The sequence below is a fragment of the Acanthaster planci genome, linkage group LG12 (genome assembly GCF_054643075.1).
Source record: "Acanthaster planci isolate LZ-2023a linkage group LG12, COTS_SCS, whole genome shotgun sequence".
Classification (NCBI taxonomy): Eukaryota; Metazoa; Echinodermata; class Asteroidea; order Valvatida; family Acanthasteridae; genus Acanthaster; species Acanthaster planci.
In genome coordinates, this window is record NC_141788.1 from 1,973,226 (window position 1) to 1,988,958 (window position 15,733).

Genomic DNA, 15,733 nt, shown 5'->3' on the forward strand with positions numbered 1-15,733 from the left:
AGACACATTTGAAAAGGTGGTAATGACTTAATGAGTACATTAAGCAAAGTCAAACGAGAAGTGCTTCGTAGAAATAATAAGGAACCCTTTTTGGACAAAAGAGAACATTAGATGTCAATTTAATGAAATCCTTTCATTAAATTGTATTTTTCCCTACGCATCTTTTTGTCAAAAGTTAAAGTGAAGTTACCTGCCATTGGATGTTGAGTTCGCGTATACATTGAGCCGGCGGTCCAAATGACCAATCATGTTGATCTTTACAAAGGCCACCTTAGGATTCGCAAGTGACAGGTTGGACATGTTGGAAAATATGGCGACTTCCACTGCACGTCGTCTGAAATAGCGATGCTATTGTTGACTTGAAAATACTTCGATTATCGCAATGTATTTTCCCGTGGGGTGGCCCAAACATCTAGACGTGCCTTCTGTCAAAGCAGAAGCAGTCCAAGAGGTTTTAGCTTCACGGGACAGATCACTTTTTGCTGTGGTTACTTCGCAGTCCATTCATATCTGGCAGTGCAAGGTAATTTAACCTAATCGGATTGAAACTTGTAACTACTACTATTAGGCCTAAAGTAGGACTAATAATACTGTACTGTAGGCCTAACGTCTGGACGTTGGACTACACTGTAATTAGCCGGCTTGCTTTACACGTTATGAACTGACATGTTATTGTCCATTCCCTTACGAAGCAATGATTGGCGTGGTCATGATGGTCAAAATGTCTGCAAAGATTACCTTCTTGTCACGTCATTGTCAGTACATTAGTTAGGCCCCTATTTTAGTATTTTTTTTTATTAAGGCCAAGTCTAAATTGTTATCAATATCATTATCATGGCTAGCAGTTTTTATTTACTGAGGTATTATTTCATAATAAAATATTTGGCAAAAGCTTTTCTGCCTAGGCCATGAAGGCTGTTTTGAATTTTGATTTTGCTTTAAAAATGAAAATTGTACTTACATGTGTAAACAGGCCTGTGGTAGGTACAAGTAGGCCTAAGGCCTAGTAGTACTTTAAGAAATAGCATGAATCATGGTTAAGCTTAATTTTAAATGTTTAACATGTTTCACAGTTGCTTTCAGAGATAAACTTTTTAGAAAAATGGCTGGTTGACTATTCCTGTTTGAAATGAATTTAGCTTAACTGCTTTAAGTACTGTCACTTTCATTACACTTGTATTATACTTGGGCACAAATGAAAACTCGGAAAATCTGTTCAAAGTCTGAGCTGATGCCACAGCTAAGGAAAAAGTTTAAAGCATAAAATGCATCCCGGACACCGATCGTAATGGTGATCCGGATAAAATGTCATTAAAACAATGCAAGCACAGGGGACTATTGACAAAACATTTAAGCATGAGCAGGCACACCAAACCCAAACCACGGGCACCATGCCCAAAGAAAAATCCAAGACAAATGTAATATTTTGTGCATCTTCCCACCGATATTGAACATTCAGTCGGGAAGTCACATACATCAAAACCTAATAAGCATCCTCGAAATGCATACACTTGAAAACTCATTGAAGGGAAGGGCAACGTAGTAGAGGTTTCCCACTGATGTTGGACATTAAGTCAGAAAACCTCTAACCCCAATGAAGCAAACGTGATATGAAATGCACTTGAAACACATTACAGATGAATTCTAGTACTCCCACTGATGCTGCACCTTCAGTCAGGAGTATGTGAATGATATGCACTTATAAGTTACACATTGGAAAATAAAAAGCAATATCAGTAATTCGCTTATAAGCATAAAGAACGTGTTGGTTGCTGACTGTCTGAGTCTGCCAAAAAATTGCCAGCAGTAGCTAATTAACCTCCCAGCCAATGCCGAACTTAAGTTAGGCAGCCTAAGAAGATATTGCTGGTTAGGGCCTGTAAACACACCAATAATGTAATGGGACGTAAATGTACTTAACACCAGCCTCCAGTGACAGCCCTGGTGGCTCATCCAAGTAACTTAAAATTATAGCCAAAGCAAGCAATTATAGTTTACAATGTGAGACTACCGAAAATCTCATATGATCTAACTCGACCTGAAGGTGGTCGATCAGGGAGGCGGCAGGCAAAAGTAATCCAGACAAGCTAACAAAAGTTCTGCCTGCTATAAAAGGCTGTGACAGAGTGATCAGAAAATTACAGTCGCACTACGAGCCAGAAGCGGACATGGAGGCGGCTCATCTCATTGGTCAGAAGTTTTTCACACTTCTAAATTTGCATAACCAGGTTTCTCTTTGCATAATACCATATTTGACATGGCGCACTCGTGACCTCCCTCACATGAACGGAAGTAAACCGTCGCAACAGCGCGTACAAGTACACCAGAGGGCCCTATCACATGGAAACCTCTTTACCTTGCGTACTCCTGAAAGCAAACAATACGCCTAGTATCAAATCTTTAACCATCTGATATTATATGGTAAAAAGGTGCTTTGCACAGACATGCAGGTGTGGAAAATCACAGAACAAGGCTGTTTCTATGCTATTGTTATTCTCGTTTCCCATGGAATGTGCTTCAGTTTCTTTCTTTCATTCTTCAAGTAAAGCAGGTTTTTTTTTAAAAGATTTTAACCAGAAATGGCACTTTTTGTAAATATATGTAAAATCATTTGAAGTATTCACACCTGAACTGTGCACGCCTAAGATCAAGGAGATTTATAACTTTCATAAAGATCTGACCCAAGGCTGTGGCTCGCATCAGACAAGTGCATACACCGTGATAGTAGAAGTCAGGGTTGAAGTGACACATAATGACTCACAAAGAAGAGAGCTCAGACTCACGCAGAGAACCTAGACTGGAATTAGAATTTAATTAAATAACATTTGTTCATCATGTACTGTGGAAGTGCACCTATGCAAGTATGTTATACATGCACCATTAAATTATACAACGCACAAACATGCAGGTACATGTATATTGAAAGTCACAGTACTCAAAGCAGTTAAATTTGCTTCCAACAGGAAATGTTGGAAGTGTGTTGTGCTGTGAGTCATTGTCTGGCTGGTGACACTGAACCTGGTAAACATAACTCCTGAAGGAAGCTCTGTGTACAGAGGTGTGATGTCCCTTGTTTAAGACAGCACAGCAGGATCGGTCAAAGAAACTTCTTTGATTGCAATAAAACCTGCTGGTCTGGTTCTAAGAGGGCTGATGTGGTGGGGATTTTTGTTGCTGTTTTGCTGTAAAGCAGTAGTGTTTGATTTGAACTTTCACTCGTGTCCAGTTAACTGTGGACAAAACTGATTTGCATCATGCAGTAGGTGTTGTATTATTTTGTTTTTCTTGTGAAGTTTTTTGGCTTCTTTGTCCTGCTTGTTTTATACTTTTCTGTTTTCCTTGTTCAGTTAATTAATCACACCCAAATATTGAAAAGCCCCAAACATGGTTTTGCAGTATTTTCAGTGGATTTTGTTTTCAAAAGCTTAGCTGCCTTCTAAATAGCATGGTATCAGATTGACAGTTACAGTTTAATTTTTCTTGTCTCTTTCTATTTAGTATTAGTTCCTTCTCTTCTTTTACTTTCCATGCTGTAAACATTGTTTCTGCAACACGTGCACAATTTCCTGAGGCCAATGATCTTATCTGTTACTTCTCTGTCTTGAATTTGAAATGTCATGACAAATTGAAAGGCTCTACACAAAGTCCTGCATGGCTTGGAATTTCCTTGTTTTTTTCCCTCACTCCAACAGCTTGTACATGCATATTTGTTCCTTTCTCTTTCATGTTTTCTTCTTTACATGTATGTCGTGTTTCCTTCCTTGTTCATTTCTCTTTCGTTGGTTTCTTGTGTGCTACTTTTCTATTTTGCCTGGAATATTTTCTGAAATTAGTCCAGGTACACATGTGTATTTCAGGCAGATTAGTTTTTGACAGTAACCCCCTAGGCCTTTTTACTCGGAACCATCCTGAATCCTCTGATTTGCATCGTGAAAAAATTGCATTCAGCCCAAATCCTCCAGAATTTCTTGAAAATGTCATTTGGAGGTGTGCCTAACTCCAGCAATTCCTGTCATTATGTTGAGGCAGTGCGAATGGCATTCTTGAGCTGTGCAGTTGATTCAAAAGAAATATTGGGCTGAATTTGTGCTTGACTAAGCACAGACAAGATAAGGTCTAATCCAAGACCTTCACGTATGGCATCCTTCAAAATCAGCCATGCAATTTTTCCATACACCCTGAATCCTCCAAATTCCTCCACTTTGCAGAAAAGGATTTTGATGGGTCAAAGTTAATGATCTGTAGAACAACAATGATCGATTTGATCTGTAATTTACCATGCTGCGTTCAATTTCCATTTTTTTTTTGCAAGAAGCTGTCAAAATCATTTTCTTAATTATACTTGTACTTTAAAAAGTTTCCTAAAATGAAAAAAACTCCTCTGCATGTATATCTTATGTAGCCCTGTGTCCTGGTGGTGACATACAGACGATCAGATGATTCTCTCATTGTACTGGGAACCAACCATTGTGTTCAGTGGCGACCAGACTGCACTGTCTTGGCAGTTGGGGTGAGTTGGAAAGGAACTGAAGTCAGTACATTTAACTACGGTAATGCCAAACTTGGCCAATCAACAAGAAGGTGGCATTTTGTCATGTTTGTTGGCATTTGGTTCTCGTCTGACGTCATTTCCCCATGGACTGGTACATGTAATACATGTAATATGGAAATGAGGAACTCAAACAGTTTACATTTATACAAGTCCTGGTTAACTGCATGTACATAAGTTAAGCAACGCTAATCAGTAAACAAAATAAAAAAAGTTTCAAAATTGGTAAATTCACAAATGATAGTGATTTGATTGAAATTCAGAACAGGAATGTACTTTGTGCCTGGCTGTACATGTGCAGTCTAGTTCATGCACACTGTTATATGGTGTGAGCTTAATTGACATCCACACTACCAGTAACTTGAAGTTCTGGCACATTGTGTTGTCTTGTTTGTTAAGCATTTCAGTAATAATGTTACACGTGTAAGCTGTCGGCCAGTCACAGAACAGAATCTATTAGATAGGGTAACCTTGGTATGAATGCATACATGTACCATGCTGGGTTCTCCCGTGGACACAAAGAACTTTTCAAGTAGGGTAACACCGTTGGCAATCCTAAAACATTGATGAGGATCGTATTGGAGACTGATGGATAAGGCCCAATGCCTCAGCTGTTGAAGGGGCTGTAGGCTGCATTATGACGGTCACTAGTCAGAATCCCTCTGAAGTCATCTTTATAGGTTCCAAATGTATCTTTTTTTTCTGGCAGACATCCCTTGGTCACTTGCTTCTCTTCAAAGTACAACACGAAGGTGGCCAGAAACTCTTCTCTACAAAACAATCCAGGTAACCTGGAAACAACAAGTGAATTTTAGGCAAAGTCCGAGCGAGAACTAAACTGATGCTGTTGATTTTTTTCAATTCGTTTTTACAAGATCCATGCAAGTACTGGTAGAGGATGCTGTGGATTGGACCAACATTAGTCCGTTGCTTGTAAATAATTGTGCTGCATTACGAATCATAAAAACAAGCTTAATGTCGAAATTTTGCTTTTGAAAGTGCACATTGTGTAAAGTCCTCAAGAAACAATGTTCGATTGTTTGGGTTTTTTTAGCTCCACCCACTACAGGTGGGATGCGACCGAAGCTGATACAAATGCAGTACCCATGCTGAAGATCTCATACTCCTATACATTACAGATACCAGGCGGCGTCAACAGGTGGGATCTTTGTTTACCCTGGACATGCCTGAATGTCATTTCTAAGGCTGTGTAAGCCACAAGTGGAAATATGCCTCAAGAGGATCTTTAATTTGACTTTGCTCAGTGGAAAATGGTTCTTGCCATATTGATCAGCTAACTGTAGATGAATACCAGTTGCTAGCTGTTACTTCAAATGTTGAGCAATGGCTGTTAACCAGGGCTTTATGAAGTTAAGTGTTGAGGTGCGATTTACCTGTTCACTTAAGTATATGCAGCTTGAATGTATCAATTGTATCCAAAAGTATCCAAAGTCTTTTTGTATCCAATTTAATTTTTTCACAAAGCTTGTTTGGTTACCTCTTTTTTTTGGGGGGGGTGCTTTTTTCTCATAGCCTGTGCTGCCTGAAGGATGACCTCTTGGTTGCTACTGGCAACGGCCTGTTGATGCGAGTAGGATGGGATGGCAGTTGCCGTAACTTGATGGATATATCAATCAGGGCCATTCCGTTCTCAATAGACTTGCAGCAGTCCCGAGGTAGGTAGTAATGCTATATGTTGTGTCGTTTTAGAGGAAAAGGGAACTAAGAATAGTCCAGTACATTTTGTTGAGTCGTAGTTTTTCCAAAATTCATATTTCAGAGTAGGGTAGAAAGTACAGTCCTGTCGAAATAGTGATTTTGCAGGGGAAAATGTTTGATGATTTCATGGTACAGTGTACTGCAGTGAGATGTAATTTTTTAGATCAAATTTCCTCGTGTAAATCAACTCTTTAAGCATTTTTTATGTCCATTAACGTTTCTTGATAGCCGAAGATAGAAAAGAGATTTGAATTCCGTGTTGCAATGTGTCTGACATGACTATCCAACATCGGGAAGGACTGAAAAAAATGTTGGCAACATAAAAGAGCCCATCAGTCATGCCACTTAGAAGAAATTCCTCAAAGATAAGCTTTCAGTGTATTTACTGTGTAAATGCTTATGCTATCCTGTTGGTGCCTTGGCACTTCCTGGAATGATTAAAGTGAAATCAATACCATGTGCTTGACACTTCATGATCTGTAGCCATGTTTGTGCTTCATGTTACATTCTATGGTTGCATATGTATTCTTGTTGCATTGAACGGATCCAGTTGGAACAGCAGGGACAATTTTATGTGATCCAGTCCACGAGTCATAAATTTCCCACTTCTAACATGTAATTGTATTGTTCATACAGTGTATTTGTAAATTGTTTTCGACAGCAGTAATAACATGAAACATCTGTTCCATTCAGCTGTTGACAGGAAATGAGTTATCTGTTTCCTGCCTAGAATTTGTGTTTATCAAACCTGGTTTAAATTAAATTGACAGTAATTGAAACAGTCATTCGGAATTGATCTGCCTTTGGTTACATTTGTACCAAAACTTTTGCGCCCCAAAAGGGTCTGCTTCTTCAAGCTGAATTTTGCTTCAAAGGGCAGTTAGGTTGGAGGTTTGAAGCACGGTCTCCTATTACTTGCAATTGATTGTTTATTAAGTTAGAAAACTAATGCAAAAGGGAGTTAGAACCAACAAGCACAGGTGTCTCAATTACAGTTGTTTTAAACGCAGTGACACTTACCCTTACATGTAGTTCAGTTTCTTGAACAAGTCTATTACCTTTAAATGCGACTTTTTTTCTTATTCAGACGTACATTTTAAGTAGGCTTAAAGGCCAAGGTTCCTTCAGATCCCCATCAAAATTCTCGGAAAATTCGCAGGAAATGTGCATATATTTTCACTGTTCAATCTGCCGAGCCTATATGTTTTCACATCCAGTGATGTATTTTGACTGTCTTCCTGGAATCTGTACATGTGGGGTAAAAAATGATAACCCTGTGAACCTTTGAACTTGCAGAGTCAACATTGGGTGACACCACCCTGTCCTTCAAGCAGTCTGAGTACAGCATGATCCTTGGAGGCCTGGCCGTCGTCCTGTCAGATGGTAGAGCAGCTTTCCTGACCGCAGAGAACAGCAAGTTTGAACCAAGAGTAAGGAACTAATGCTGCTGATAGTCAGGAATATTAGTCCTGACACCCTAGGGTGTATGGAGCAAAATATTGAAATCAGAGGATGGAGGACTGTTAGGGTGAAAGGTCATATGTGACTGGAGCCCACAAAATGAGTCTTAAAAACTCTCGATGCCGGTTTTTTTTAGTGACTGTTTGTTTGCATTAGAAAGAGGAAACCAAGTGGTTTGTTTTGATATAACACTCAGTTTTACATCCTAGTGAAAACTGACATGGTGGGTGAAAGATGTCAGAGTTCCTGTTGATATGAGGTTTATTCCAGAAATTAGGGGTCCGTTTTTTTCGTGTCTCGGTCACATCTGACATATGGTTTTGTAAGTTCAGAAAACATTTTCTAATTTTCTAGAGTGATGAATTAATGCATATTACCTGCCAAACAAATAGTAATAGTTTGAAATCAATTCTGGTGATATTTCCATGTCAAATAACAAAGGTCAGATGTAACAGGGACACAAAAATGTCACACTTTTGGACCCCTAATTTCTGGAATTACCCATAGATGGCTGTCAAGGAACAAATGTGGTTATATCGGTATACGGCACACCGGATGTACAAAAACGCAGGGAATATTATTTTAAATTCTCAATTCTCATGCAGAAAAATATGGTATACATGTAGATTCTAGCTGCATATATTGTATACCAAGAATATTCATATTGTGCAAATGCATGAAAAATACATGTTCAATTTGGACATCCACCTGTTGCATCCTGTTAGCATTAACAGCCCATGCACCTGCAATGCAACCTACCGTAAGAAGCTGCAAGCTCGACATGCACATAAAGTTTAAATGGAAAATGCATTATGCATGGATTGGTTTATATCTCAATGAAAGTTGCCATATGTCAGTTGTTGAGTCATTAGGCTTGGCAAGAAGTCAGCATTACGTGTAGCCAGAGCCTGTTGATAGAAGTCCCATGTGAGGTCAGAGATCAGGAAGTCCACCTGCTTGTATAAGGGTCTCCATAGTTAATTCCATGGTTCTTATTTCTGACCAACCCGTTTTGGTTTTGTGCCTACCGACGGGGGAAAAAGTTTATCTCTGCCACCGACCCTGTCTTGTATTTCCTACCTAGAAAAAAAATTCTTAAAAGTTTCTAAAGGCCAAAGAAATATGAGAACCGTAGAATTAAGTGTGGACGCCCCACTGATGGTGGCTTGTCATATGCAGTGTTGAGAAAATCATACCGTATTTGTAGTTCCTACTGCGTTCTTACTTGAAACGTTTATGAATGAATTATCCTAAACACTCCTCTTTCCAGAAAACCAGTGGCTGATTCGTTGCACTGTAACTTTCTCAGAGCATCATCAAGTTACACAAAGTAATCTTTTCTCAGGACTAAATTACACAATATAACAACTCAGGATCCCGTCTGTGTTTTTCTCCCTCAGGCAGTACATGCAGTCTGGGCACCAGACATCACCACTGCATGCTGCGTCGCCATCAACCATAAGTATCGTCTCATCGTGTACGGCCTGTCCAAGTATGTCCGGCCCTGTCCAAATATGTCCGGCCCTGTCCAAATTGACCCGGCTATAGCTAGCATTAACATGAAGGCCTATAGGAGCTGTGGCTTGTGGGTGATCCCATTTCTCATCGATGCATGTGTTGCATCCTGGACTTTTACACAGCCCCAATTATGATGTTCGTCATTCTAGTCAGTCGTGCCATGTAGTCAATGGCACTGTGGAATTTAAGTTCTTTTGTGAGTTGTGGGGTCCTGAGAAGAACCAGCCGTTTTCAATCATAAAAGAGAGTTGCTTCCATGATGTTGCCACAAGACGTCGTATGTTATGTCCAACATACAAATCTACCAGTCTTTTTTGTACTGTTCTTTGTTACTGCACTAAGCGATTTGACGAGAGAATTGCAAGGTTTTTATTGAATTTTGCTTGTTTTATTTTTTGGAAACTCTGCGCTTGATAGGGCATGCACTGAAAGATACTCGTTGGGGTCAAATGTTTCTAGACTGCTTTTATAATTGTTACTGTTGATCTTGTAAAAATCGTAACAACGCTGCTTGAGATATTTTATTCATGTTATCAGCATACCTTTGTTTTGATATTTCGTGCAGTGGTCAAGGTGTGGTTTTCGCTGTTGACGAGGTAACTGGTGCCCTGCTGTTGTCACATCGGTTAACACTCTCCAGTTCTGACTTTCCAGGTAACAGAACGGAATGAAATTTGTTTGAAATGTGGAGCTGCATGCAGGGCTTTGATAGCAAGTCCACCAAGAGTCTGAAGAGAAGCTCACGTTGGTATACAGAGCTGTGAATTTCTCCCTTTGTCAGACTAAGATTAAAACAGTGTACTAAGTTCTTGCAAAGAGCTATTGAAAAACGTCTACTATGGAAGTTTTGCATGTCTGCAGTATTCCAGGCCAGTTCTTTTGTTCCACAGGGTATGCACAAAGAAGGTTTCCTTGTGGAACAAAAGAACTACCTTGCATGATGGCTACCACGTGAGGCCTCTACGCAGGCAAAACTCAAACCGGTCACCACGCAGCTTTAAAAGCCCTATGAAAAGTTGTATGTGACCAAGATTTGTTGGAGACAATTTCAAATAGTTCTTTTTGGAAAATTTGAGAACTTCAAACTCACTCAAAATTGTAATTCCTTAAAGAGTGACGTAACTACAAGTTGTGTACATCTCATTTATTGTTTCCAGATGGTTGCCAAGCAGCGGGGCCTGTTTCCATAGTGAAGTGGACCCCCGATGGCTGCGCTTTGGCCTACGCCTGGCAACAGGGCGGATTGGCTCTCTGGAGTGTCTTTGGAGCATTGCTCATGTGTACTTTCAGCGGAGATTACGGGTGAGACCTGAAAATTCCTTTTGTCCTGACATCAATCCTCAGTGCTGCTTGATGTTGTTTAAATATTTTGCTTTAAACTTTGGTCGATTTAGAACCTGTCATATAACCCTGAACAGAAAAAATGCCAGACCCGTACAATATTTTATATTTCTGACTTTGAAGTTTACTCAGTGTGACTTGTGAGTGAGAGTGTGAGTGAGATACCTCCTTTTTTTATTTGTCATAAGCTCACAGCAATCTTTTTAAAAGGATTTCACCGGGTTTGGCAATGAGCCCGTAAGCCGTTGAGGAAATCTGTTTGTGTTTGTTTTTCCATATGAGTTTGGGTGTCAAGTTCTTTTTATCCATTTTCGTTGGCAGGCTTTGTCCAGATACAAGCAGGCCTTACCCACTGCACGTTCAGTCCATGGTGAGTGACCACTTTCCAGTGGTTCTGAAATTCTGCTGAGGGTCTAGAGGTCATGACCTTGGTTGCCCTTGAATTATTCCCTCAAAGGTGTGGAGTTTGTTAGGCTAATGGCTTCTGTTTTCTGAAGAAAAATGTCTAAGCTCCTTCCAAAAGAATGTCCAAGATTAGTTCTTTTACCTCCAAATCGCGGCTTCTCAGGCTTCTCAGGCTTCGTTTTTATAAACTTTCATGTCCCAGAAGCAAGGCTGGCTTGCTCAACCCGACCCCATTTTTCTGTCGTGTTACATTAGTTTTTGCACTGATCTTATTTGTTTCTGCTTTGCCATGCAGGATTGGGATCCAGAAGGTTACAATCTGTGGCTGACGACCGCTCCCCAGTCCAGCCAAGACAGACGGACTTCTGGTGCTGGTATACCTTTCCCACCTGTCGTTCAGCAGCCCGATCAGCTAGCCGGGGAGTTACTGTTGGTAGCGTTTGTCAAAAGCGCCCTGACCACCAACCCTTGCATGGTGGGTAAAGGCTCTGTGTTAACATGCGAAGCCTCCCATGTGTACTGTTATTTTACTTTGTTATTGTGAAATCCTGTTAGCAAGTGTTAGTCCTTGGGATCACCGTGGAAAGATGTGTACGTTAGTTACAGTGCCGGGGGGTATCTGTTTTATCTTGGTTTTTGTTGATTCCTAACCTTCTGCAGTCCAACCACGAGCACTTGTTTCTGCAAGGAGAAGACCGGTTATATCTGAACACGGGCGATACGATACTGAAGACAGGTCAGGCTGACGTCCCGTTGGACCAGAGCCCAGTCTCAGTTCCTTCACAGGGTAATGCACCAGGTGAGTACATGCTGCACCATTCCAATCAAGTTTGTGACGAGGAAAGTTCACATTTGACTCGCCTCAGAGGAATGCTGCAGTTTGGCCTAGCAGTCGCAGGGTTTCTTACAACACAAAGTGAAGTGAGCTTTATACTTTGACAGAGAAATTTTTGCCCTCTGTGTGATGATATGACATGTTTGGATCTCATAAAAGGTGTTTGAATGCCATCTGTAGACTTCATTCAAGCCTGAATTTGAAGGGTTATTTATTAACAATTAGCCTGTGAGGACTTGAATTTGATATGTCTTGATTCTGTGCCAGTTTCAGGTTGTGAGCCATCGGGGAGTAGTGTGCTGATTGGCAACAAACAGTGGCAAATCCTGTCCTTACCGTACAGTTACATGGCCAGCAACTGGCCGCTGAGGGTAGGTTTATCCTTAATAAGTTTTATTTGAGTGGGTTCAGTCCTTAGAGATGTGGGTCCTTCTTTGTCTTTGGCAGTAACCAGTGGCACGTCCTGTCATTTTCATACCATGATATGGCCATTAACTAATCTCTTCTTGGTCCCATTCCAAGTTCCTTATTACAGCATTTAGCTGTGGATCCGTCTACTCAAGGCATAGCCGTATGTTCCATTTGAAAGCCATAAGACCTTCATCCTGTACCACGTCAGCTGCAGAAAAGACAGTTTTGCTTGTCATTCATTTTAGTAAGCAGCTGTGGATCAGTCTAGTCGTTGCGAAGCCATTCATGTAAATCCCACCTCAAGTGCCATAAGGCCTTCTGTTCTGCACCATGTCAATTCGCAGTACGAATTTCTGCGCCCTGAATCCCCCTTTGCAGTATGCAGCTGTGGATCGGTCTGGCCACTGCGTAGCCATAGCCGGTCGGTTTGGCTTAGCTCACTGCACCCTCTTCGCCAAGCGTTGGAAGCTGTTTGGTAACGTCACCCAGGAGCGCGACATGTCCGTCAGCGGAGGGGTGACGTGGTGGAGAGACTTCTTGGTGCTGTCCAGTTACAACCACTACGAGAGTCGGCATGAGGTGAGGGAGAAGGGGCTGCCCCAAAATTGAACTGTGCCCATTTCTTAATAATCCCGTTGGAGATTTGGAATTTCAAATTAGGCTTGGCACGGTTTTAGTTGGAGGAACTCCGCATCATTGGTGTTAACTATGCTCAGAGGAGTCCCTTCCTGATTTCAGGTTCACTTATGGGAAAACAGTCCTTAATGGGAAGATCTGGTGTCCTTGTGTAAATTGGGGGAGGAGCTAAAGTCATTAGGGAGGGGGTAGCAAATTATTCAGACCCCGTAGTTTCCATACCTTTTTACTGTCCTCACCAGGGGCCAATTTTATAAAGCTGCTTAAGTGCAAAATTTGCTTAAGCACAAAAAAAAAACCTTGCTTACAAAACAAAGGGGGTCACCGGCTCAACATCTATGTGATTGTCATGCTAACCAAAAGACTGGTAGTACCATTCAAAAACAATATACATGACATGGAGTTTTGGCTGGTAACCTGTTTTGTCAAGCAAGGTATTTTTCATGCTTAAGCAAATTTTGTGCTTAAACAGCTCTATGAAATTGGCCCCTGTACTCAAGACGTCAATGCTGCGGATGCAAAGCTTTTGCTTGCTGTTCGTATCTTACAGTTGCGGTTGTATCCCAGAGTGTGTAACCTTGACAACAGCTTTGCCTGCATCACCAAGGTGCCTTACCAAGTCCTCCTCCTCAACGTCTTCAAGGACCTGCTCATTGTCTTCTGCGTGGACTATCACATCTCTCTTTACAGCATTGAACGCAAGGAGAATACAGCAAGTGAGTCCCAGGCTAATCGTCTTCGTCCTCCGAAACACTTCAAAAATTCCTTCAGTCCTCTCCGTGCCCACACTTGTAACTTCTTCAGAAGTGTACTTTGTCTTTCAAAACCATTCATAGCCTTGTGTGTGGTGAGTTTCAACGTGCACTGACCCTTGACACCTGACCTCACGTTCACTTGACCCTTGGCTGTGCTTTAGGTATTCAGATTGATATCACTGCAAGGTACCTCTCTCACACCCTCGTGCTCACAGTGCACCCTTGTTTGCACAACTTCGCACCCTTACTGTCTTTGACATACATAAACTTCAAACTGGTATCTTCATGTACAAATTCTATCGTAACCTCCTCCCTTCAACTTTTGCCTCTTACTTTAGATCTATTGAAACTGTTCACAGCTATTCTACTAGATCCCGGTGTAATCTTTATATTCCTTTCACTCGTACCTCTTATTCAATGCACACACTTCGCTTTTATGGAGCCCGACTTTGGAACACCATCGACAATCAAATTAAAGGTCAATCTTCTGTGGGTTGTTTCAAAACTTCGTATAAAAGAGCCCTCCTATCCCATTACACGGCACAGCTTGCTCTTTAATTGTCTTATTTGTATTTATTTTATTATGTTACTTCGTGGATTATCATTGCCTTCTTTGGATTTCAAATTAGCTGATCAGATTTTCGTCCATTAATTATTGTTTTGTCTTGTCTTTTGTCTTGTCTGTTCGTCATCTGTCTTGTTTCTGTCCTGTCTGCCATGTCTGTCTTGTTTCTGTCCTGTCTGCCATGTCTGTCTTGTTTCTGTCCTGTCTGCCATGTCTGTCTTGTTTCTGTCCTGTCTGCCATGTCTGTCTTGTTTCTGTCCTGTCTGCCATGCCTATCTTGTTTTGTCCTGTCTGCCATGTCTGTCTTGTTTCTGTCCTGTCTGCCATGCCTATCTTGTTTTGTCCTGTCTGTCATGTCTGTCTTGTTTCTGTCCTGTCTGCCATGTCTGTCTTGTTTCTGTCCTGTCTGCCATGTCTGTCTTGTTTCTGTCCTGTCTGCCATGTCTGTCTTGTTTCTGTCCTGTCTGCCATGTCTGTCTTGTTTCTGTCCTGTCTGCCATGTCTGTCTTGTTTCTGTCCTGTCTGCCATGCCTATCTTGTTTTGTCCTGTCTGCCATGTCTGTCTTGTTTCTGTCCTGTCTGCCATGCCTATCTTGTTTTGTCCTGTCTGTCATGTCTGTCTTGTTTCTGTCCTGTCTGCCATGCCTATCTTGTTTTGTCCTGTCTGCCATGTCTGTCTTGTTTCTGTCCTGTCTGCCATGCCTATCTTGTTTTGTCCTGTCTGCCATGTCTGTCTTGTTTCTGTCCTGTCTGCCATGCCTATCTTGTTTTGTCCTGTCTGCCATGTCTGTCTTGTTTCTGTCCTGTCTGCCATGCCTATCTTGTTTTGTCCTGTCTGCCATGTCTGTCTTGTTTCTGTCCTGTCTGCCATGCCTATCTTGTTTTGTCCTGTCTGCCATGTCTGTCTTGTTTTTGTTCAGTCTGTCATGTCTGTCCAAAGGCTGTTCCCCATAAGCCCTGGCTTCCCTGAACAGCCTCCATACTCATTAATTCCGTGATGCTTCTGCTATTGTTTTCTCTTTTGTAAGTTGTTTTTTTCATTACTCTGATTTCTGTGACTAATGTTTTTATTAATCAATCATGTACAGTGTTATACAATGATATTACGGATTTCATGACTTTCCTGTGCTTTATCTTGCTCCCGTAACAGTATGGAAATAAATGTGAATTGAATTGAATTGTGTTACAGTCAGTTAACATGTTGAAGCCTGTCATGTGAGAAAATCTGAAAGATGCTGCGATGTTTTACGCATGACACAGAAGTTTGACTTTAGAAGTAATAATTGAACAGGACAGCACAATACAGTTGACTTTTCACAACACAGGTTTGATGTTCTGCTTCTGAATAAATTGAGAGAATTTAGTAAAAGTTTTTATCTTTTGAACTTTTTGTTTTAGATCCAAGTGCCAGCATTAGCAGGATTCAAGATCTTTCTCTTGCCAACTTTGTGCCTCATCCTACCTCTTTGGTCTCTCTGACGCTGACTTCACTCAGATCAGAGACAGGTGAGTAGTTAAACTCATCAGTTGACCATTAC

General features: G+C 41.1%; 1 protein-coding gene across 2 annotated transcripts in view; it reads left to right on the forward strand.

The window, feature by feature from the left end:
- Window positions 1–271: 271 nt before the first annotated feature.
- The window catches only part of ric1 (RIC1 homolog, RAB6A GEF complex partner 1), a 29,775-nt gene continuing 14,313 nt past the window's right edge, over window positions 272–15,733 (forward strand). Inside the window, exons 1-16 of one of the 2 annotated variants that reach the window (XM_087144329.1) lie at window positions 272–523; window positions 4,403–4,510; window positions 5,259–5,335; window positions 5,604–5,708; window positions 6,083–6,225; window positions 7,565–7,698; window positions 9,130–9,221; window positions 9,813–9,901; window positions 10,405–10,549; window positions 10,910–10,958; window positions 11,289–11,468; window positions 11,654–11,792; window positions 12,096–12,199; window positions 12,618–12,818; window positions 13,426–13,591; window positions 15,594–15,701. In XM_087144329.1, coding sequence (XP_087000455.1) covers window positions 383–523; window positions 4,403–4,510; window positions 5,259–5,335; window positions 5,604–5,708; window positions 6,083–6,225; window positions 7,565–7,698; window positions 9,130–9,221; window positions 9,813–9,901; window positions 10,405–10,549; window positions 10,910–10,958; window positions 11,289–11,468; window positions 11,654–11,792; window positions 12,096–12,199; window positions 12,618–12,818; window positions 13,426–13,591; window positions 15,594–15,701 — 1,981 coding nt within the window. In that variant the 5' untranslated portion in view covers window positions 272–382. The remainder of the gene's footprint in view (window positions 524–4,402; window positions 4,511–5,258; window positions 5,336–5,603; window positions 5,709–6,082; window positions 6,226–7,564; window positions 7,699–9,129; window positions 9,222–9,812; window positions 9,902–10,404; window positions 10,550–10,909; window positions 10,959–11,288; window positions 11,469–11,653; window positions 11,793–12,095; window positions 12,200–12,617; window positions 12,819–13,425; window positions 13,592–15,593; window positions 15,702–15,733) is intronic. The other variant, XM_087144330.1, reaches the window with a different exon arrangement.